The sequence below is a fragment of the Vombatus ursinus genome, unplaced genomic scaffold (genome assembly GCF_900497805.2).
Source record: "Vombatus ursinus unplaced genomic scaffold, bare-nosed wombat genome assembly UNPS02014775.1, whole genome shotgun sequence".
NCBI lineage: Eukaryota > Metazoa > Chordata > Mammalia > Diprotodontia > Vombatidae > Vombatus > Vombatus ursinus.
The window spans coordinates 10,508,397-10,532,516 of record NW_020954553.1 but is presented as its reverse complement, the minus strand read 5'-3'; the positions used below and the strand labels follow the sequence as shown (position 1 = coordinate 10,532,516).

Genomic DNA, 24,120 nt, shown 5'->3' with positions numbered 1-24,120 from the left:
GTAAGACACCTGCAAAAAAAGTTTGCAATACCAATGACTCCAGGAGACTGATTCTTCTCTTGTTTTAGACATCAACAATTGAGCTGTTAATCAGAGTCTTGGAAAGAACCTGGCGAATACATCATTTTTCTCCGTTAAAGAAATGGTATGGAAATGTTCATTTTATTTAAATATTTACACAAGAAATCTCTTTTGGATAAATAAAACATAGTTTAATCTAAACTACGGTTTTGATTTTATGGACTACCTTCATTTTCCTTTTTTACAAAATACAAAGATTAGCAAATTTCCAAGTGTCTCAAATTCATCACTTAGGTGGCTTTATTACGGGAGTTCTTACCATTTTTGTGTGTCATGTGAAGCCTCTAGACTCCTCCTTCAAATGATGTTTTTAATGCAGAAAATTATAAAATTTTAAAAGAAACCAGTTATATTGAAATATAGTTATCAAATATTTAAATAAAAAAATTACAAGTTCATGGACCCCAACTCTTCCTTTTAAGGAAGTGAGTTCTTTGTATGATTTAAAAAAAAATGTTAATACTAATACTATATTCTGTGTTTTCTGCTTGTCTTCTAGAAACAATTTTATTTAATTCATCATTGATCTATATCCAAGCCAAAGCTCAATCTCGTTCTCTTCTGGACCACTCATACACCTTCCTGTCCATAAATATCTTAATCCTTTCTCAATCAATCAATCAAACATTTATTAAGCTCCTACTATGTGCCAGGCACTGTGCTAATGGAGAAAGATGACTGAACAAGATTAGAATTACTCTTTCTTAAAGTGCCACCCTTAATCTGTTTCCCTAAGAAAAGCTTTTTTGTCCTTTTCTTAATACTCACTTTTCCTAAAGGCTTTTTCCCAGAAGTCTGGAAAGGATATTGGAGGAAAATATTATTTCTTAATATTTTTAGTTTTGCTGATAAAAAAGGTCTTATATTTCTTGATGCCTGGCATAGGGCCTTGCACACAGTAATAATAATATCATTTATATATTAAACACTTCATAAAAATTATCTCATTTGATTTTCATAACAACCCTGGGAGGCAGGTAATATTATTATTCCAATTTTACAATTGAGGAAACTAAGGCAAATAGCGGTTATGTGACTTGCCCAAGGTCACATAGCTAGTAAGTATATGAGTCCAGATTTGAAAATTCAGGTCTTCCTAATTTCAAACCCATCACTCTATCCACTGCACCACATAGCTACCTCTAATAGGTGAATTTCACAGAATCTGAGTTTCAGAGCTAAAGGGAATATTAGAAAGCATCTAGTGCAATACCACTTTCATTTTACAGAGGGGGAAACTGAGGCCCAGAGAAAAGCAACTTGGGCTCCTGTCTGCCAATTAAAACTCATTCCATCAGCCTAGCTCTCAAATGGTTTTACTGGTTTTAGTCCTGTTTTTGCAAAGGAACAGTACAGTGCAATGAAAAAAAAATCCTATCATTCCAATTGGCCACTCCTTAGTAAGATAAAAAACCTATCTTGCTTTGGAGGGTGGGTTATCAGCAAAGGCTGCACTATCAGCCACACCCAGCTTACCCGCAGAGTTTGCTTCCTTCTGGTGGCAAAGGGCTTATTAGAATATCCATGCAACAAAGTGCAGTGACAATTTTATGAACTAAGGGTAACAGTCAACAAAAAATCAGTCTTACTTTCTACATCACTATCACTTCCAGCAAAATGTGGCCATAGCCCCATGTCCCCAGAAGGTCATCCTATACACACAAAACTGGAAGGGACCCCAGAGGCCCTTTTTACAAATGAGGAAACTCAGACCCTCTGAGAATACCTGACTTGCCCCAAATCCCACGCGGAAGGGCATTCAAACCCAGGTCCTCTGACTCAAGAGATAGTGGTCATTCTGCTCTCCCACACTACCTCCACTTCAAGCAAATCATTTTATAAGTTTTCTCACTCCACATTCAGCCTTCTTTATACTACATTTGCTCTTAGAGGGGAGTGCTAGAAACTATAAGTAGAAAGTACACGGAAGTGATTTTAGGTTTAGGATAAGAAGAAACTTCTCAATTAATGAAAGATCTCCTAAAATAAAAGGGAGTGAGTTCCCACTCCCTTGAAGTGTTCAAGAACTCTTCAGAGATGAAAGGATTTGTGCTTGAGCTTATATGAATTCAAAGACATCTTTCCATGTTGAGATTCTAAGATTCTCATGTGGAAAAATAAAAAAAGAATTATAGGCCCTCTCAGGGAGTAGCAACTGTACATAAGAGATCCTTGTACATAAATATGAGTTGTTCATTACAAAAGATGTTTTTGCCATTGGCAGAACTGATTATGCTTCCTATGCTTATGTGGTCTAAATGACCATATTTCAGTTAGCAGCCTGGGCCCTGAATTTGAGACTTCCCAAAGATTAGGTAAGTCATTTTGCCAGTTATCAGTCCCACACACAGGTCCTGTGAGGGCCCAATAGCCATATTGGGATAAAAGAACCTTTCCATCAAAGAGAGTGACCCAGAGTCCAGGGCATGATGATAATACAGTTTCCATTACACTTCCCAGGAAGTCAGTAGCAACTCTGAACCCCCAAACCAGCAATAGCCAGACCTTTGAACTAAAATCATAACACATTATGATGAAGACTTAGATATCAGTACAGGAAACCTTTATTAAAACAGAAGTGTCTGTATTCTGTTAAAGGAATAAGGAAACAGTAACTGACCAGTACAAGGCCAGTTTTTAAATAAGATGTGTGAGTTGATTGAGATGTAGAACTGTGAGGAAGTTCCTGGTCTCAATCTTCAGATTTGACTGGGTTTCTGCTCAGCATAACCTAGGTCCTTGGTGAAGGGTCTCTAAACATCAGGTTGGGGTGGTCCAGCTTCCCAGCCATGCAGGTCTTGGTTCAAAAAAATGTGTTAAAGTTTTCTCACAACTCCCATAAACTGAATAAAGTTTTCTCATGAGACAGAAATTGGACTAGATCCATAATTGAATAGAAAGGGAACTGAGCTAGCTCCAGACCTGAGTCACAAGATGAGGTCAGTGTGGTTCACCCAATTCCCACAATTTCCTCATTACCAAGGAGCAACCTACAAATACTGACAGCTTGACCTGCCAACTTCCTCTTGATCCCCCCTTGAATGTTGTTAATACTTGAACAATGAACTGGAATGATCTCTTTAATTTCAATATATTTCAGTGCTTCAGCGTTGACCCCTATATCATGATGCTAAAAGAGTAAGTCTCAATCAGCGTCAATAAACATTAAGTGCCTACTATGTGCCAGGCACTGTGCAAAGTGCTGGGGATGCAGAAATAAGCATAAAACAGTCCCTGCCCTCAAGGAGCTCACAGTCTAATGGGGGAGACCACACATAAAAAGAAATTGAAAGGGATGAGGAGTACCAAGCTCAGGGGCCAGGCTGGGAAATGACCTGAGGAGGTGAGAGTTTACAGGTTGATTTCACCTTGCAGAATGATGAGTTTCTGGAGATGAAGAAGTCCAAGAAAGCAGACAGGTGGGAAATGAAAGGTGAAGGATAATATAGCCAATAGCCAAAGAGCCAGAAAAGGACCAAAAGGTTTTATTCTCTCCATAGTACAGTATCTGTAGTCTCCTATTTGCTGGGATCTCTACAATGTATCCCCTACGAATGGCAAGAGTCTTTCTTGGGACAACTTGGTGGCACAGTGGATAGAGCACTGGCCCTGAAGTCAGGAGGACCTGAGTTCAAATCCGGCCTCAGACCAAACACTTGACACTTACTAGCTGTGTGATCCTGGGCAAGTCACTTAACCCCAATTGCCTATAAAGAAAAAAAAAAAGAGCCCTTCTCCTTTACATCCAGGAAACTGTACTGCCACCCAGGAGGCATAATGGGGCTATCTAAGTCCTCCCTTCCCTTGTTATGGAGCCTCTATATATGCCTTCCAAACAGAGGTTCTTACGAGGAACAGAGTGAAGGAGACAAAATAAACAGTTAATGGAATTCCCCTTTGCCTTTCAAAGATGTCTTTGTGTTCTCACGAGTGGGGTTTTTTTTTAATTGAATTATCTTAGAGGAAGTCTACTGGTGACAAAAAGATGTTAAAAAACACAGCAAGTAAAACACAAACAAAATAGCCAATGATTGTAACCCAGAACATCCGGTCTTTCAGCAACTCCTTTTCAAAGCAGCTAAATACAGTGAAACCTACAGTCATCCCAGCCAAGCCACCAGCAATGTGAGCTACAACGGACACCTTGGAAGGAAAAAGAAAAAAGTAGAAATAAGTAAAGAAATCACATTACATGTTATTTATAGTCCTTAAGCGTATGGAGCACATGCAAACAAGCATCTGAGAGAAACTCAGCTAGCTGATTGGACATGGATATCCACATCCTCTTACACCCAGACCAAAGAACACAGACTAAAGTATGCAGAGCCAGGGATATGTCACTTTGGCCCACTGTCCAGTCCTGCAGAAGACCAGCCACTTTCCCTGACACCCCAATCATTAGCTTCACTTCTAGTAAGGCCAACCAGGAGACCAGGACCTATGAATTTATGTGAGCAAAGTCTACAGGAACACCACCCAAGCCTGCATTAATGAGATGCCGTGTTATAGAAGAAACGTATTGTAAAACTATCTGTAATACAGTCTATCCGTCAAAAACCATTTTTTCTGCGGACTGGAGATTGTTTATTCAATTTTGGTAGGCTTAATATAGCAGGGCCAAGATTATCATCATAGAAGCAAAAATTTGGAGGTAGAAGGGATCCTAAAGGTCATCTGGTCCAACTCCCTCATTTTACAGAAAAGGAAAATGGTCCAGAGAGGAGGACTTGCCCTAGGAGACAAGTAATAAGTAGCAGAACTGAAGATTCAAACCCAGGGACTCTTTTTTCCCTCCACTAGAGCATATTTCCAGAATGGAATCCTGAGGAATGCGGAACATGGAAAAGCTCCCCTCTCCTGTTATCTGTAATAACCCCCAGAACTGCAGGGGGAGACAAGGCTGTGCAAGAGGGCCCCAGTTTTACCAGGGAGGGAGCAGGGCTAGAAGAAGCAAGAAAGATACCATCACCAACCAATTGGTGGCCCCATTGCTGTCAGGCCTAAATGGTCACTGAGGTACACTTGATTGGAAGAGGAAGAAGAAACATTGGCAATCTTGAGCAGTTGCTTCTAGGGTGCTGCTACCCTAACATTGGTGTCTGTGATGCCCGTGGTCATTTTGTGCCTCAGAGGTGGGGGTGTTGAGCCTAGTCTTTGGGGCTTTGAGGGATAAGAGGTAGACATCATCGCTTGCTAAGACTGAGCTGCAGGCCATAAGACTCTTGTAGCTTCATCTGGCACTTCATACCCACTTTCAAATCTTTTCATGGGGTTGGGGGACAGGAGTAAGGCACAAAAATAGAGGTCAGGACTAGGATACTTATCAACAACAATAAATAGAACTCACCGGGGACCCATCTGGAGGTGCCATGAATTTTCTGAAGAAGGCAAATCCCATGTCAAATACAACTGGAAGGAAAAACAGGCTGGTGAAGCCCTGATAGTCCTTATGACATTTCCCAAATGCTACCCAAAACAACTCTTGTCCTCTCTAAAGTGCCAGTGCTGTCCCTACAAAGGCAACACGGCCACAGAATCTGAAGAAAGGGTCAGGACCAACTGACAAATCTTATATTTCAGGGGCCAGAACCAAGGTGGACTCTGGTCCTAGCACTTGAGAATAGCTAAAAAAAAAAAAATGCAGTATTAACGTTTGACATTGGACCTCATGTGCCCGGTCTCTATTTTAGGGATTCATGGTGTCCCAAGAGGTAAAAAGGTACAGGCTTGGTCTTAGGGAAAAGCCAAGGAATGTTTCATCAGCCCAGCTAATATGTAATTGATGCCCGACTTCAAGATTTTTAGCGATGCTGCAGTCATGCAATGGCAACAGAGGTCATAACCCTGCTAGGATTCTCATTCTTGTCATTACAATCAACCCAGATATGGAATACTAGATCTTGTCTCTAGAATCTAACATGGCCATGTGGTCATTCGAAGCATCCTCCTGTCTGGTCTTTAAACTGACATTTAGAATACAAAGTGCCCTTGCTGATGAAATGTGGACAAAGCATACGTAAGGTGATGTACTACTTCCCTAGTAGTTGTGTGCTCTGATAACTTCCTTTCTGTGCCAAATTGTTTAAAACACCCTGATTACTTTGCCACAGGGCAGAATCCCTCACCCAAACTCTCTTTGCAACTTTGAATATCCTAATTTTTTTAGTAACTTGACTTGATTCACTTCTTCCCTAGTTCTCTCTTGGCCATGCTTATGAATCTTCAACTGTCTTTTCCTGCTTTTCAGAGTTTGCTCCTGCATCCTTCTAGCCTCTGAAGAGACTTAGGGACTCCAGCTCTTCTGCCTAAACCTTTGCTTGTAATTTCTTTTCCTCCCAGACATACAGGACAGCAGGATTTGAGCCTGAGTTTCCGATCGTTAAAAAAAAAATTGTCATGAAAAACTTAAGGATCTTATTTTTTTTAAAGACTTGCCTTCATAAAGATTTATCTTTCCCCAAACTGAAAAATCTGTTATTTCTCTTGTCTTCTCATAATCTTGAGGAAAAGTCACTTTATAGCCCATTGATTATTTTAAAATATACTCAACAGTTATGTACATTGGGGGGAAGAGGGTGGGGACATGGAGGATACAAGGGAGGAGGGTACAGGTAGAGTCTCACCACCACTGTACTTGACAATTAAGATATACAACCAGTTTAACCAAGAACCATTAAAATGTACATTCCCGAGGGAACTGAATTCAAGGGCTTTCTGTATTTCTTATTTAATTAATTATTCATGGTTTATTATAACGTCCTGAGTTTCTGAAGCGTTGGTGTTTCCTTCCCCATCTCTCAGGGATCCAGCGTGTTCAGAAATGCTCAACATAAGTGTGGCAAGGAATGGACAGGATTGGGTAGCCCCACTTGAAAAGTTTTGTTTTCTTAATTCATTCCTTTTGACTAATCTCATAACTGGCACAGGTGCTCTCTGAACTGAAGGATCTCGGAGATGAATAAAATCAATGCTTCCCTCTCCTCTCCCCGCCCCACCCCCGACCATGGAGGATTTTGAAGTGTTTTTTACTCTCAAAGGAAAATCGTCCTATATATTACCCTTAAGTGACGTGCTTTTGCCAAAAGCCATTTGAAGATGCATTGACAAGAAGATAGTCACATTTTTTTCTGTGGAGTTGTCAGTTCTTTGATTTCTCAATCTTCGTAACTCAGATTGTTGGAAAGCTAGCTAAGTCTGGGAGTTGTCAGCCTCTCTGCCACTTATTATTATTAATAATAATAATTGTTAAGTGGTTTCAGTCTTGTCCGACTCTCGGTGACACTATTTGAGGCAAAGATACCAGAGGGGTTTGCCGTTTCCTTCTCCAGCTCATTTTACAGTTGAGGAAACTGAGGCAAACCTCAGTGACTTGCCTAGGGTCCCCCAGCTGGTAAATGTCTGAGTCTAGTTTTCAACATGACCCCAGGACCAGCGCTCTAACCATTGTACCATCTCACTGCCCTATAATACTAATAGTGAATGTTTATATAGTGCTTATTATGTACTGGGCACTGTGCTAACTGCTTTACAAATATGATCTCATTTGCTTATCACTACAACTCTGGGAGGTAGATGCTATTATTATCCCCATTTTACAAATGAGGAAACTGAGGTAAACAGAGGTGAAGTGATTTGCCCAAGGTCACACAGTAAGTATCTGAGATCAAATTTGAACTCAGGTTTTCCTGACTCCAGGCCTGGCACTTTTATCTATTGTACCACCATGCTCTCCCAAACTCATTGCAGCCAGACCAGAGAAGAGTGAGGGCTGACGCTGAGGTGCTTCTCTTCCTTGCTTCCTGCCATAATTCTCCTTTTTTAATTTCTTTTTTGCACAAAGAATCATATAAAAGTGCCCAAAGTCTACAGTTCAACCAGATGAGGAATTTTATCTCCCAGGGAAAAATCAGTGTTTTTAAAATGTTAATTTTCATCCAGAGGAATATGTGGCTCGTAATTTCATCATCAAACCGAATCTTTCTGTCCTCCAAAGCAGTTGTCCTTGCTCCCACAGTAATTCTCAACGTCAGAAATAATTAAACCCTTGACACCAATTAACAAAATCACTTTTCCCTCAACATGGACTATGGCACTCACAGGGAAATGACACCAATCCCATCACATCTGGACTCCCTTGCCATAGAAACAGAGGACTTTTTTTTTTAATTAGAAGGGACATTAGAGATAGAGTCTGGTGACAAATGAAAAGAATGAAATCCAGAGAGTGATTGGGTGTGACTTTCCACCACTTCTCTCTGCAGCCTGTCTTTCAAGTTTCTACTCTAAATTCACCTCCTCCCGGAAGCCTTTCCTGATCACTTCAGACCACACTGACCTCTTACTCTCTGAACTTCCACAGCACTCCACTGTCTTTTCATCTTGCTCCTTGCTCCATGTGTGTTGGTCACAGCACCCCAACTAGACTGTAAGCTCCTAGAAGCCAGCGACCTATGTCACAGGGGCTTAAGAGGTCATTTTGTCTGGTCTCCTCCTTTTGCAAAGGAAGAATCTAAATCCCAGAGACTTGGGGGACTTTCTCAAGGTTACACAGGTTATAAAAGTAGCAAAGCTGAGATTTGAACCTAGTGTTGGTTAGGACTTTTTCCTTTCTCTCATAATAGACGATCCATGAGAACTTCATATTGCTTCAGAAAACCAAAAGGAGAAATTTGATCTCCAGCCCTATTTGTCACCATTAAAAAAAAAACAAAAACTGAGTACCTACTATGCACATGAACAGCTAAGAATTCTAACTTTTAGGGGGGGAAAAATTAAGAGAGTGGGCTGACTGCAGTTCAAGCTGAGAATCAATAGACCTGAGTTCCAGCCTCACCCCTCACCTGCTTGGGGGTCATTTTCCAACTAGGGTTCTCTATTTTCTCCATTATAAAATAAGGGTTTGGGTTATCTCTAAAGTCTGGACTGAAATGCTCTGAAATTTCTGCAAAATTCTGTGAACCTACAAGTGTTGGGTGATTGTTACAAAAGGAATTTAATCCTCCTCCTACTAATTAAAATGTGGTTTAATTGAGAAAGAAGGAAAGCGGGACCAAAGCTAATGAACTTGGGGAGGAACGCATCTTATCTCATTCACTTGTTTAGTTCTTTTGAGTCTACTTTTAAAGGTTAAGGGATTATGGGTAGGATTTTGCCTGTTGATTTGTTTATTTGATTCCTTTTGTTGGCAGCTATGTCTATGTCTTTAAAAGTGTGATTCACCTTATAACAATTTGTGGGTTGTTTTTTTTTCCAAGAGTGTATCTGTTGTGTAAAGTGAAATTTATTTTACCTGTACTTTGGAGGGTTTGTAGGAAGTTAAAAAGTGGGGAAGATAAATGTTTTCATATCTAAAATTGCTCTATAGAAAGATCTAGGATAGTAAAGGTTAAAGCTGGAAAGGATCTTTTGTTTTGTTTTGTTTTTAAATTATTTTGATTTATCAACAATCACTTCCATAAACTTTTGAGTTTTAAATTTTTCTTCCCCTCCCTCCTCACCTTCCTTCCCAAGACGGCTAGATATAGACTATACATATACATTCCTATTAAGCATATTTTCACATTAGTGATGTTGTAAGGAAGAATTAGAACCAATAGGAGGAACTACCAGAAAGAGGAAACAAAACTCAACAGAAGTAAAAAAAAAAAAATAGCAAATAGTATGCTTCGATGTGCATTCAGACTCCATAGTTCTTTCTCTGGTAGCATTTTCCATCATGAGGCCTTTGGAGATGTCTTAGATCCTTTTATTGCTGAGAAGGGTTAAGTCTGTCAATATTAGTCATCGCACAACATGGCTGTTACTGTGTACAATGTTCTCCTGGTTCTGCTCACTTCACTCAGCATCAGACCATACAGATCTTTCCAAGTTTTTCTGAAGTCAGCCTGTTCATCATTTCTTATAGCACAATACCATTACATTCATATACCACAACTTGTTCAGCCATTCCCCAATTGATGGGCATTCCCTCAATTTCCAATTTTTTGCCACCACAAAAAGAGTTGCTATAAATAATTTTGTACATGTGGATCTTTTTCCCATTTGTATGATCTCTCTGGATATAGCCCTAGAAGTGCTATTGCTGGGTCAAAGCATATGCACATTTTTATAGTCCTTTAGGCTAAGTTCCAAATCTCCAAAATGGTTGGATCATTTCACAATTCCACCAACAATGCATTAATGTTCCAATTTTCCCACATCTTCCCCAACATTTATCATTTTCCTGTTTTGTAATGTTGGCCAATCTGATAGGTTTTTTGTTTAGTTGTTTTGATTTGCATTTCTCTAATCAATAGTGATTAGAGCATTTTTTCATGTGACTATAGATGGCTTTAATTTCTTCATCTGAGAACTGTCTTTGACCATTTATCAATTAGGGAATGACTTGTATTCTTATAAATTTGACTTAATTCTCTATATATTTTAGAAATAAGGTTCTTATCAGACAGACTGGTTGTAAAAATTCCTTCCCAATTTTCTACTTTCCTTCTAATTTTGGTTGTATTGGCTTTGTTTATACAAAAACTTTTTAATTTAATGTAATCAAAGTTATCCATTTTGCTTTTCATAATGTTCTCTATCTCCTGTTTGGTCATGAATTCTTCTGTTCTCCATAAATCTGACAGGTAAACTATTCTTTGCTCTCCCAATTTGCTTACAGTATCAGCCTTTATATCTAAATCATGAACCCATTTTGACTTTATTTTGGTATATGGTATGAGATTTTGATCTATGCCTAGTTTCAGCCATACTCTTTTCCAGTTTTCCCAGCAGTTTTTGTCAAAGAGTGAGTTCTTATCCCAGAAGCTGGGGTCTTTGGGTTTATCAAATAATAGATTACTATAGTCATTGACTACTGTGTCTTGCATACTTAACCTATTCCACTTGATCCACCACTCTATTTCTTAGCCAGTACCAAGCAGTTTTGATGATTGCTGCTTTATAATACAATTTAAGATCTGGAATGGCTAGGCCACCTTCCCCTACATTTCTTTTCATAAATTCCCTTGATATTCTGGACCTTTTGTTATTCCAAATGAATCTTGCTATTATTTATTCTAACTCTATGAAATAATTTTTGGTAGTTTGATTGGTATGGCACTGAATTAATAAATTAGCTTGGGTAGAATTGTCATTTTTATTATATTAGCTCGGCCTATCCATGAGCAACTGATGTTTTTCCAATTATTTAGATGTGACTTTATTTGCATGAAAAGTGTTTTGCAATTGTGTTCATATAGTTCTGGGTTTGTTTCGGTAGATAGACTTCTAAATATTTTATAATGTCTACAGTAACTTTAAATGGAATTTCTCTTTCTGTCTTTTGCTGTTGGGCTTTGTTGGTAATATATAGAAATGCTGATGATTTATGTGGGTTTATTTTATAGCCTGCAACTTTGTTAAAGTTGTTTATTATTTCAAGTAGTTTTTTACTTGATTCTCTGGGATTCTCCAAGTTTTTAATCCATTCTGCTATCCGCTTCCGTTTTATGAGAGTTCATCCCATTTACATTCACAGTTATGATTACTACCTGTGTCTTTCTCTACATCCTTTTCCCCCCTGTTTATGCTTTTCTTTCTCCTTTTCCTTCCTCACTAGTGTTTCGTTTTTGGCTACCACCTCCCTCAGTCCCACCTCCCTTCTATTCCCCCTCCCTTTTCTTTCCCCTTTTCCTTCCTACTGCCTACAGGGCAAGTTAGATTTCTATATCTAACTGATTATGTTATTCCCTTCTTGAGCCAAATCTGATGAGAGTAAGGTTCAAACAATGCTCATCTCCTTCCCTTCTTTCCCTCTACTGTAAAAGGTTTTTGTGCCTTTTCCTGTAATGTAATTTACCCTTGTCTGCCTCCTCCTTTCCTTTTCTCTCAGTACATTTTCTTAGTTAGATCAGATTAGTCTGCTTACTTGGATCCATTTAACCCACTTGATTAGATTTTTTTTTATCATTATATCAAAGTCCACTTATACCCACTCCCTTTATGTATACCCCTTTAATATTGTGTAATAACAATACAGTTCTCAAGAGTTACAAGTGTCATCTTCCCTTGGAAGGATGTAAATAGTTTGCCCTTATTAATAACATGTTGTTTCTTTCTGTCCTGTTTACCTTTTTATGTCTCTCTTGAGGCTTGTATTTGAAGATCAATTTTTCTGTTGAGCTCTGGTCTTTTTATGAGGAAGGCTTGGAAGTCCCCTATTTTGTTGAATATCCTTCTCTTCCCCTGAAAGATCATGCTCATTTTTGCTAGATGGTTGATCCTTGGTTGTAATCCAAGCTCCTTCGCCTTACGGAATATCATATTCCATGCCCTACGGTCTTTTAATGTAGAAGCTGCAAGGTCATGTGTAATCCTGACTGTGGTTCCATGATATTTAAATTGTTTCTTTCTGGCTGCTTGCAGTATTTTCTCTTTGACCTGGTAATTTTGGAATTTGGCTACTATATTCCTTGGCATTTTCAATTTGGGATCTCTTTCAGGAGGTGATTGGTGGATTCGTTCTATGGCTATTTTACCCTCTGGTTCTAGGACCTCAGGCATGCCAGTCTCTTAAGAAAGGTTTTAGAAGAAATTTTTCTGGCTACCTTAATCCATAAATTCATTTTAAAAAAAAGCCTTGGGAATATATCTACAGGTTAGGCAAAAGCTACTAGCTGTCAGTTTAGCCTCTCTGGGACTCAAAGTAAAATGAGAATTTTCTATTAAATGATAACTGGGGGTCTATTCCATCTCTAAAAGTACAAAAGGACCACTCTGAAGTCAGGCAGGCAATGGCTACCATTTATATATCACCTACTATGTTCCAGGAACTGTGCTAAACACTTTGCAAATATTTCATTTTAGCCTCACAGAACTCTTAGGAGGTAGTGTGATTACAGATGATGAAACTGAGGTAAAGAGAGGTTAAGTGATTTGGCCAGGGTCACACAGCTATTAAGTGTCTGAGGCCATATCTGCACTCAGGCCATCCTGATTCCAAGTTCAACAGTTCTATCTATTGTACCACCTAATACCTAGGTGAGGGAGGGTCTTTTACTCCAAGCTAAGATTCAGGGTGGGCAGCTAGGTGTGCTAGTGGGTAGAATAACAGCCCTGGAGCCAGGAGGACCTGAATTCAAATCAGGCTTCAGGCACTTAATAGCTGTGTGACCCCAGGCAATTCACTTAATTCTGTTTGCCTCAATTCATCTGTAAAATGAGCTGGAGAAGGAAATAGCAAACCATCCAGTATCTGTGCCAAAAAAAAAAACCCTAAATGAGGTCATGGAGAGTCAGACAAGACTATTGATGACAACTCATCCATAACAAAGATTCAGAGTGAGGTGATATAGGTGATATAATATAGTGAGAAAGGTGATAAATTGTATTTTTAAGCTTTTATTTTTTCCAAAGGACCAAAAGCTTCCTCTAAAAGAATTATTTCCTTTACTAGTAAAAGTTAACGGTTTAAAGAAATAGTTATTATTCATATTAAAATAACACCAAGAAAGCATGTTAAGTTTTTCTCCTAATTTAACACATCCACTACATACACTTTGTGGTTTGGAGTAAGTAACCAAAATACACGGTGGTCATCTCAAATTGGCATACGTAAGTTACACATTCAGTTTTGTGTGTGTGTGTACAGTGTGTGTGTGTGTTATTTTGCATTTTGCATCTTTTTTTAACTTTTAAAAAATTTTGTATTTTTTTGGTTACATTTTAAGCTCTGAACTGTCTTACTCTCTCCTTCCCTCCCCATCCTGCACCAGAGAAGGCCACTATTTGACATAGACATATATAACACAGACATATATATATATGTGTATATAGGCCTATATACATATATATGTAAACCCATACTATGCATACTTCTATTTATCAGTTCTCTCTCTGGAAGTGGGGTAGCACCTTCCTTCATAGTCCTTTTTGTAGTTGATTTGACATTCAGTTTTTTAAGAGGTGGTATAACTACATTGAACTTTTAAAACTAAAAAATGTAAAATAGCAACAAAGATAAAATACTTACAAATGAACAAGATGAGCGTTAGTCTGAAAAATCCAAACAAAGGAACCATGTTTTTAAAATTCTTGCCAGGAGAAAAGGACAAAAGTATAAGATACTACATATGATCAGAAAACATCTCAGTTCATCAGCCTCCTCATAATCATCAACATAAAACATGAGTTTACTATTAATACTGCTTATGTTTCTCTAGCATCATAGGGGCACAAAGTACTTTACATCCATTACTTCATTTATGTCCATTCATTCACATTCCATATTTACATCCATTATTTCATTCAGTCCAATAAAATGTGTATACATGTATTACTATTCACACTGTAGATTGAGGAATGGAAGTTCAGAAGATTAAATGATTTATTTGCCCAAAGGAATAAGTAGGTAGGAGAGTAGCACTTGCTACTAACTGGCCATTTTGCAAAAGACAGCATTGTTTAAGGCACTGCAAGCATACCAGCTAAAGAGAATATAAAGTTTCCCTCCTCAAGTATTTAACCAAATTATTTCTTTCTTCCTTTTCAAGTTAACCAGAACCCTATTCCCAGGGAAGATGCTACAAGAAAAGCAGCCTGAATTTTGTTTGTTTTAATTGATTTCCATATTTAGAAGGGATTTGTTAATAATCCCATTTTCCCCTCTGGTTGTATTTTTAAAATATGACTAGTTTGTTTCTATTCAAGATTTGGCACTGTTTAGAAACCAATGTTTGCCACTCGTATAACACTCCAGTTGAATATGTATGTTCAGTAAATATTGGTAACAATTATTATCCCTGAATCAAATGCCAGTAAAAAAAGAAATCTGCCAATTGGTATTCCCCATTCCCTGAAAAGGTTCTTACCACTAAAATGTTCATAAAATAGCCTCCTGTGAGAGCATAGACTCCTCCTGAAGCCCCCACTAGAGCTTGGAAAGGTTCACAGACAGAACTTCCAAGAGATCCTGCAGAAATGAAAGAAATTCAGAGAATCAGAGGCATCAAAAGTGAAAGCACCAAAGGGAGGCTGAAAGGGAGGCTGTTGCTATGGCTACATGGGCTACAGGTCTCCCTACCTCAGGTCTTCCTCCTCTCTGACTTCATCTTTCTCCTAATGCACAGCCCTGATCTTGTCACTCATTCCTTTACCCACAACTCTTCAATGGCTGCTCCTTATTGGAAAGTTCAAACATTAGGCCAAGTTCTATCCCTCCCTGCAGCTTTATCTCATTGGCCCTGCACGCTATGCTCTCATATACTCCTTGTGGTTCTTCCTCCCTGTTGAACTCTTTCCCCACTTCCACACTTTGGTTCACACTGTTCCCCACATGCAACGCCCATCCTCCCATCTCCACCTGCCCATCCAAGACCCCGCTCCAAGGCCACTTCTCAAAGAAGCCCTCCTTGATCCCATTCACCCACAGTCCCAAGTTGACAATGACCATTCTCTCCCCAGATATGTTATATCATGAGATTATAGAATCAGGGATCATCTAGTCCAGTACCTTGATTTTAGAAATGAGAAAACAAACCCAGAGAGATTAAGTGACTTGCCAAAGCCTACAAAGGTGGTTGTTGTCCTTTGTTATCAAAAAGGACCAAAATGACATCACTATGTTGGGGTCAAGGACAGTGTGTCCCATTGTGGCTGATCAAACCAATATGAGCTCAGAAGGTTCTATCATAGGTCGGGCACAAATAGTCCACATGAACATTTGGACTGGAGATGTCTCTAAATTTGTGTATCTTCTACTAAATAGCAGGGTCAGAATTGGAACCCAGACCCTCAATTTCAAATCTTACCTGTTCATTATTGTTATTCCTGGAAATATGCGTCATATCCCCTCTACTTAACTGTGAACCATCTGAGGACAGGGACCCAGTCTTATTTTCCTTTGTATCTCTCCTAGCATCTAACATAATGAGGGACATACTATACTTAATCAATGTTAAATAAAGTAATTGAACTAAGAGCCACATTTCTCTAGGATACAGTGGAAGTTCAAGATGTTTTTGCTGTCTGCTGATATATTAACACACCAACAAAGGCCTCCAAATTTATTGTTTCCAATCTTGGATGTCAAATAGAAGCAATACATATGAGAAGGGCCTGACATCTCAAGGCAGGGCTCTTCAAGCTAACTAATCACCGTGGTATATTCTGAATTACTCAGTTCTCTTCCTTGATCTCTGCTTTTTCCCATGGCCTTCTTTGCTCAGCCTCAGTGGCTCCCTTTGGCCCGTGGCATCAAATTCAAATTCCTCAGCCTGGTTAGTAAAAAGGGAGCCCACTCGTGCAATCCAGTCTTATTTAATCATTTACGTTTCTATAGTGCTTTTAAGATGGATGAAAAGTTTTCCTCACAACAGTTATCACTCTCATTTTACAAATGAGTAAACTGAGGCTGGCAGGTTGAGCTATTTGCCCGCTGTCCCATACCTATAGAATTGCTAAGTGAGGATTAGAATCTAGGTCTCCTGATTCCAATGCTCTTCTTACAACCCCTCACACTGCTGCTCCCCAGTGCTTTCCTGCCTTGTCCCAGCATCCATTGGGGGAAGAGAACCTTACCATCTTCTCAATGTGCCATTCTTGTTTCCATGGTCACACCTGTACACACACCAGTCTCTCTTCTCCCCTCATGGATGTCAAGCATGGGTCCTGACTTCTCTCTGTCTCTTCCCTTGGCTACTATGGAAGTCGTTCATCACTACCACACAATCAAGCCCTTCATGACTTTTCTAATGGCTCCAGATAATATTAATTTTATTTCCTGAACTCTCTGAGAGTAGGACCATGTCTTGTCACTTCTGTACCCCCTAGAGCCCCCAGCACTGTGTTAGGCACAGTCATTGCTTGATAAATGCCATATTGATTCAAACATAGACTACATTCCCAAAAGATCTCTTTGAAAAGGCGGGGGCGGGGGGAGGGTATAGCTATACATAAAACAAAGAGAATTACTGTTTTAGAATATATTCGCTTATGGAAAAGGGTTTTTTTCCCATTGAAGTTTTAAAAGTTTCATTTTTAGCCATTGCTGCTCTCTGACTTCATCAATTTCATTGATATTCTCTGAGAACACAATTTGCACTTGTAGTTTTATACAAGCCAAATATGAAGGAAAAATTCAGTCCATCCCTAGGGCCAGTGTGCTATCTGTTGGTTGCTTTCTTAACTCTGTTCTCCCTGGACATTGAGTTTGTATCTGTCCCCAGAATACTGACCTGCAAACACTCCTGACAGGTAGACCAGCCCCACTCGATGACCTTTGTGAACCATTTCCAAGGGAAGCCCCAAAAGAAGCTGCATAAGTACATTTCCAAAAATATGCTGGAACCTGTGAGGGAAAACAAGAATCTTATCATCAGTGTGGGGATATGGAGACTTGTGACGTCATCAACAAACCACTCAGCAGCTTTCTTTGAAGGATTACATAGGCCTAGGGATGTTGTCTCAGCTTTATCAGTATGCTTAACCTAGAGGCCACCATCAATGTTATTGCTGGAATTTGATAACAGTGTAGTTTGAAGTTTTTTGTTTTTGTTTTGTGCTCAGGGGTCTGTTGAAAAAAGAACTGAAGCCAAAAGAGAACACAGCTGTGTTCTACGTCAACCTGTAACTAACCAACCACCCCTTTCAACAGTATACTCAATAATCTATGCTGTTCATCCAACCCTCCAGTGATGGAGAATTATCATCATCATCATCATCACCACCATCCATATGGAGCTTTAAAGTTTTCAAAGAACTTCATATAAATTTTCTCATTGGGCAAGTCACTTGACCTCTCCGAGGCTGTTCTGGTGACTAACAAGCTTGTCACTCCTGTGACTGCCATGGAAAGGGGGGTTGACCTGATTCAACTTTCCCTCAGAGTTCCTGCTTGCTTTTCACTGAGGGTCCTCATGGGATTGAGCAGTGGCTGAGACACAGACTTAAGATAGAACTCAAGAGACATTCCAATGCCCTCCTCCCATCTCTAGAACTGTAACCACCAGAGCTACTATCACAGGGACTAGGGAGGGGGAAGAGGGGAAGAACCTTGCCCTAGGCACATTCACATATATGCCTAGTGTTTTTTGAATGAATAAAGAAATGAAAAAGTAAATTCTATTTCTCAAGGGCTATTGGGGATAAGGTACAGGCAGGCTAGAGAGCAGGCTGAATCCCCCAGGACCACAAAGTAGCAGGACCCAGGACCACAAAGCTGACATCTCCAGGGTGAGAAGGAATCCTCATTGTAGTACAGAAAACACTTGGCCTTGGGATCAGATGGGTTGAGCTAAAGTTCCAGGTCTCTATTTAATAGCTGTTTGACCTTAAACAAGTTACTTTATTTCTCTAGGCTCCCAATTCTTCTTGGATGAGCTGGAAATGGAAATAGCAAACCATTCCAGTATCTTTGCCACAAAAAAATCCCAAATGACTTCACGAAGAGTCAGACACAACTGAACAACAACAAAACCTTCAATCTCTGACCTTCTGTTTAATTTTGAGGTAAAACTCCTTGCATTTTCAGAACAATATTAATTTTCATCTAATTCCTACCAGTCCTTCAGGCAGCCAGGTGGCACAGGGAAAGAGAGTCAGATTTAGAGGCAAGAATTAATCAATCAATAAACATTTATTAAATGCTTACTATGTTCCAGACACTGTGCTCAGGCAGGAAGATGCGAGTTAAAATCCCGCCTCCTACCTTTATCATCTATGTGATCCTGGGCCAGTCACTTAAATTCATCTGATTCAGTTCCTCATTTGTAAAACAGTAGCATCTACCTTACAGGGTTGTTGTGAGGATCAAATGGGATAGCATATGCAAGGCACTTTGCAAACCTTAAAGTTTTACATAAAAATTAAGTATGATTATTATTAAATGCCCCCCTCTTCTGTGAAATCTTCCCAAACTGGTTCCTCCCTTATCTATCACCTATGTCACTAATTGTCTGTACCATGGAATTTTGATACTTAATCATAAAATGATGTAATCACAGGGCTGATGGGAACCTCAGAGATTATCCAATCCTACCCCTTTAGTTCATAAGGAAAATGAGAACCTAAAAGGTGACTGCCCAAAGTCACAGTGTCAGAGACAGGGTTCACATGCTGCCACAGGTTACTTAACAGTATGTGAGTCTGGTCTCCCCACCTCAATCTATGGTTCTTGAGAGAAAAGACTTTATTTCATCTATCTTTTGCATTTTCCATAGTACCCAAAGCCTATTATTCTAAGTGTTCAGCAAATCTAGTTGTAAAGTCCATATAACCTGGTCCAAAGAATCTCAGGTCTTAATGACTATGACCTTGGGTTGCTGGGAAAAGAGGCCAGGAACCTGAGACCTTATTTCTGACTGTGGACACTACTAGCCATTGGCCCAAAGTGTCTAGTCACCTGAAGCCTGCTGTCTCTAACATTGGCTGTCATTATTAGCATATTGTAATTACTAGGATATACACACAAGATTACAAAAAAGCAGTCTACGCTGAAGAAAAGCTAGGTAAAATGAAATGGGTAGCCTTCCAAGCAAGATTGGTTATGTCTGAGTCCTTGAAGATGAGGTAAATGTGTTTGTTGGAGCTCACTAAATGGTGAGAACAGGATGAATAACAGAGTCTAGTTCAAAGGGAAAATGCAAAAAGAAATAGACTGAGAAAAACAAGACTTGGTTTTGAAGTTTATAGAACTTAGGATACAGAACTAGATAAGGAGCTTTAAAGATCATCTAGTCTAACTCTCTTCATTTTACAGATGAGGAAACTGAGGCATAGCGAGAGAAATAACTTGACCCCAAATCTTCTATGTAGCTAAGTAGCAGAACTGTGGGACTTCTATGCAGTACTATCTATCCCTGTGAATATGTTACATATATGCATTTACATATATACACATATGTATATATATACATATATATTATATATAAACATGTAAAACATTCTTTATAACAGTCAGAGTCAGTTCCCATCTCTTATTTCTTACCCAACATGCACCATCATGTAAGAGATGAACCTCCAAGCTTGCTTCCTCTTGTCTGGCCGATAAATGAATGGACTCTCCCAGATGCCCATTTCTGGGGTGTTCCACTCTTCCTGGGGCTTCCAGAAGGTATAGTAAACAAAAATACCAAGCTGCCAAGCAGTGACAAATAATGTCAGTGATACTTCATCCAAGTCCAAATAGTGGCCCAGCTAAGCCCGTAGATATAGTGCCTTTATTTAAAATGGGATGGCTGCTAAACAAGATAGCCTGCAATAGATGGTCAGGAATAACAAAACAGAGATGGTATGACCACTGCATGCCCTTCCCCAGCCCTGTGTATCATACTTCCTCCAGATACTACTGGTCAGTGGAGTCAAGGCCAGCCCTAAACAAAATTGTGAAATTATCCAAATGTTTCTTCAGTATATTGAACCTACTTCTGCTCTGTTTTGCACTTCTCTTTTATCCATTCCTACCCTGTTTTTCATCCACTCTAGACATTCTCCTCTGTCCTTATCAGAATCTGTTCTTGGGGAGAAAAAGCCTGTTACCAGTCATTTGAACTTTAGTGTGACCTTAAGACATTATATTAATCTCATTTCAGCATGCTTAGTAAGCACTTAACTGTTTTTTCATTCATTCTATTAGACGTGAGTATCACTGGACAGATTTGGAGTGAGGGGTGTTCTGGGAAAGACATTGCCACGTACTTGAAATCACATGGCAAAAGCAGGCTCCATAGTTACTTTGCCTAAGCATCAAGTCACTTTGAATGGCATCACCACTCTATCTGTGGTTAAATCCTTTGAGAAATGTCATTTAATCTCTTAGCAAATGTGTGGGCAGGAACTCTTAAGTAATTACAATGACCACTCTTGGTCCCCAGAACAGATTTTGAAACATAGCTTCCCCCTTCTTTCAGCTGAGAGATATACTGTCAGAACAAAGTCATTTTATAAGTGGTTTTTGCTTATTTGTTGTTGTTATTAAGACAAGGGAGGGGTCAGTGTTGGGGTCCTAGGTGGGGGAATTCTAGAATTGACTATGATGTAAAAATAAAAGGCTGAACCTTTATTTTAAAGCAAATTGAGTTCTGAAACTACTCTCGCCAAAGAATTGTTGAGATAAAGAGATGGGGGTAAAAGTGATGTGGGAGGAGGCATTAAGCCAGGACTAAGAAGGACAGGAAGAAAGAAGAACATGGAAAAGTCTGAGGAGTCAGCTGGAGAGAGTATCTGGCCATTACTTGGTAAAGATTCTGTCTGTCACTTGTCTTTTCTGCTCCAGGTTCATTCCATCCCTTGTCCCTTGTAGATGTAAGCAGCAGAGTTTGTTTCTGTTCCTTAGGGGTGCTTATCTACAGCCTCCCTCTCATCCTCTTCTTCCCCTCTTCCCTCCCCATAAGCACATATCTACCTGGAGAATGCTGATCATGGCAATGAACACAGGGGGTGGGAAACATCTGGCTCTCTGCCAGTAGATTCCTCCAGCATCTGGAGGAAGGATCCACTTTGAGATAGGATTATGGACCTTTTGACACCACATATTAAGTATGTGTCCCTTTCTTTTCTTCCTTGGCTTATTCCATATTTCCTTCTTCTCTTTCTTTTTCTTATATTCCTCCATATTCAGATGCCTCCTCCCCATCTCCACTGCATCTTCAGGGATCATTCTTCTGAATCTTCCCACCACCTGCCAGATCGTAGGTACATATCAGGACAAAACTCATGACTATAGCTACAGACTTGGAGCAGGGGCCAGCACCCTCGTTGGCAGAATCCCAGGGGTTTTGCCCCTGGTTCATTGGCTAGGATTTGGCTTCCCTGCCTCTTTCCTTCTGGGTTGAGGGCTGGCAGCTTGGTGATTCAACTAACTGATCTCCATGTGCCTAGCACAATCATAATCTCTACAGCCTCATCACCATGTGTGTAATTGTGACAAAATGCCAGGGGCATCTCCAAAGAAAGGACTCCCAGTAGTAGTCAGCAGCCTCAATTGCTGCCATCACCTAAAGCATTATAGGCAAGTAAGTATCCTCTCCAGCCTGTGGCATTCAAAGATCTCCTGCCTGTCCTCAAAGGCCTCATCCTACCTTTCAGTCCTTACTTCTCCTACTCCCTATTTAGCAATGTGGGAGTGGAGGATATTAATGGATGAGCAGAAAAGGCCTCAATGTAGCTGCTATGTCTCTGAACTCTTGAGGTTTCATGACTAATCTACAAGCGAAGATGGTATGTTCTAGTCACAAGAAACTTCGTGGATGAAAAGGCTCTATAGGTCAAAATAATATAGGAGACCCCCAAGAATAGTTTCTAAGACATCAGAAAAGATTAGGATAATCATCTGAAAATACCACCAAATAGTTAAAATAGTATAAAACATACTCTAGGCTCACAGTTTTCAGAGCTAGAGGGGATCTTGTGGGTCCCAGAGTCCCACTTCTTGATTTTACAGATAAACTGAAGACCAGAGAAGGGAAGTGATATGATACATCCAGAACTGGAAAGTTATCTAGTACAAACTTCCAGTCTTGGGGGGATGGGTGAGAGAAGGGAATAAACATTTAAATAGCACGTACTATGAGCTTTCTATATAGTGCTAGGCACTGTGCTAAGCACTTTATACACATATCTCATTTGATCCTCACAACAACCTTGGGAAATAAGTGCTATTATTATCATCCCCATTTTACAGTTGAGGAAACTAAAGCAAACAGAGGTTAAGTGACTTGCCCAATGTCACACAGCTAGTAAATGTCATGAGATTAGATTTGAAGTCAGATCTTCCTGGTGTCAGATCCAGTGCTACTTAGCTGCTTCACTAACTAGCTAACTAACTAACCAAGGGAATTCACTACCTTCCCAGGTAACACATAATACTTTGAGTAGTTTTTCCTTAGATTAAGCCAAAATCTGCCTCCTGTAATCTCCCCAAGTTCTGCCCTGTGATGCTGAGCAGAATCAATCTAACCCTCTTTCCACATGATATCACATTTACATAGTGATTTTAAATCTTTGGAAGAGTCGAAAGAGTTAAGATGATGACAGGGAGGATGGGATCCAAACCTGGGCTGTAGCTGGGATGGCAGGGGGACAGCCAGACAGACCTCTGCCAAGAGGTCACAGTGAGCTCCGGGGTCCTAGAAGGAGCCAGTGAGATATAAGCCAGCTCTCCCTCTAACGGACTAGTCACTTCCCAGAATATCCTTCCTCAGTTAATTCTCTGAAAGGGGAGACTTTCTGTATCTGCCTAACATCTCAAAGGATACCAGGTCCAGAAAATAGCCACCACATTTTAAAAAAACTATTATTAATATAATAATGGTTTCTTGGTTCTTGAATTTTTGTTGCTTCTCATAAATTGACAAAAAGGAAGAGATACTAGTCTTAAAGCTCAGCCCAGGGAACCTGCAACCAGCCAGGGAGGGGGAACCTGCAGCCTTGAGGCCACAAGTGGCCTTCTAGGTCCTCAGGTGCGGCCTTTTGACTGAGTCCACATTTTACAGAACAAATCCTTTTATTAACTGTGAAGTTTGGCTTCAGTCAAAGGGCTGCACTTGAGGACCTAGAGGGCCACATGTGGCCTCAAGGCCGCAGGTTCCCCACCCCTGGACTAGACTAAAGAAGTAATTTTCTCTGAAGGTAGGAGAAGATTTCTCTGGGACTCCACTGACCTCTTCCCTCCAGAGGAAGCTTGAAGTGTAAAAAAGATCAAGTTCAAACCTGGCCCACAGAAGGCACCAGAAACAAGGAAAAATTCCTCCAAGCTCCACACATGACACTTATCCATAACCCTGATGTTGCTAGTGCCCTCTCCTCGACCAAAAATAAATCACTTTGTATTTAGTTGGGATATTGCCTGTATGAACTTCTCTGTGCACATGTGATTTCCTCCCAATGGAATGTAAACTCCTTGAGGGCAGGGCCTGTTTTAGTTTGGTCTTTGTGCCCCCATAGTTATTAACAGGGGTGAGGAACCTGTGGTCTCAAGGCCACATGTGGCCCTCTAGGTCCTCAAGTGCAGCCCTTTGACAGAATTCTTCACAGAACAATTCCCCTTAATAAAAGGATTTGTTC

The 24,120-nt window shown here is 39.9% G+C and overlaps 1 protein-coding gene across 2 annotated transcripts in view; it reads right to left on the bottom strand.

Annotated features, from left to right (window-relative positions):
• Positions 1-3,739: 3,739 nt before the first annotated feature.
• The window catches only part of RHBDL2 (rhomboid like 2), a 38,275-nt gene continuing 17,894 nt past the window's right edge, over positions 3,740-24,120 (bottom strand). For both annotated transcript variants that reach the window (XM_027864609.1, XM_027864610.1), the window contains 6 exons: positions 20,045-20,193; positions 17,295-17,407; positions 14,931-15,031; positions 14,093-14,153; positions 5,429-5,490; positions 3,740-4,224 (listed from right to left, as the gene is read on the bottom strand). In XM_027864609.1, coding sequence (XP_027720410.1) covers positions 4,039-4,224; positions 5,429-5,490; positions 14,093-14,153; positions 14,931-15,031; positions 17,295-17,407; positions 20,045-20,193 — 672 coding nt within the window. In that variant the 3' untranslated portion in view covers positions 3,740-4,038. The remainder of the gene's footprint in view (positions 4,225-5,428; positions 5,491-14,092; positions 14,154-14,930; positions 15,032-17,294; positions 17,408-20,044; positions 20,194-24,120) is intronic.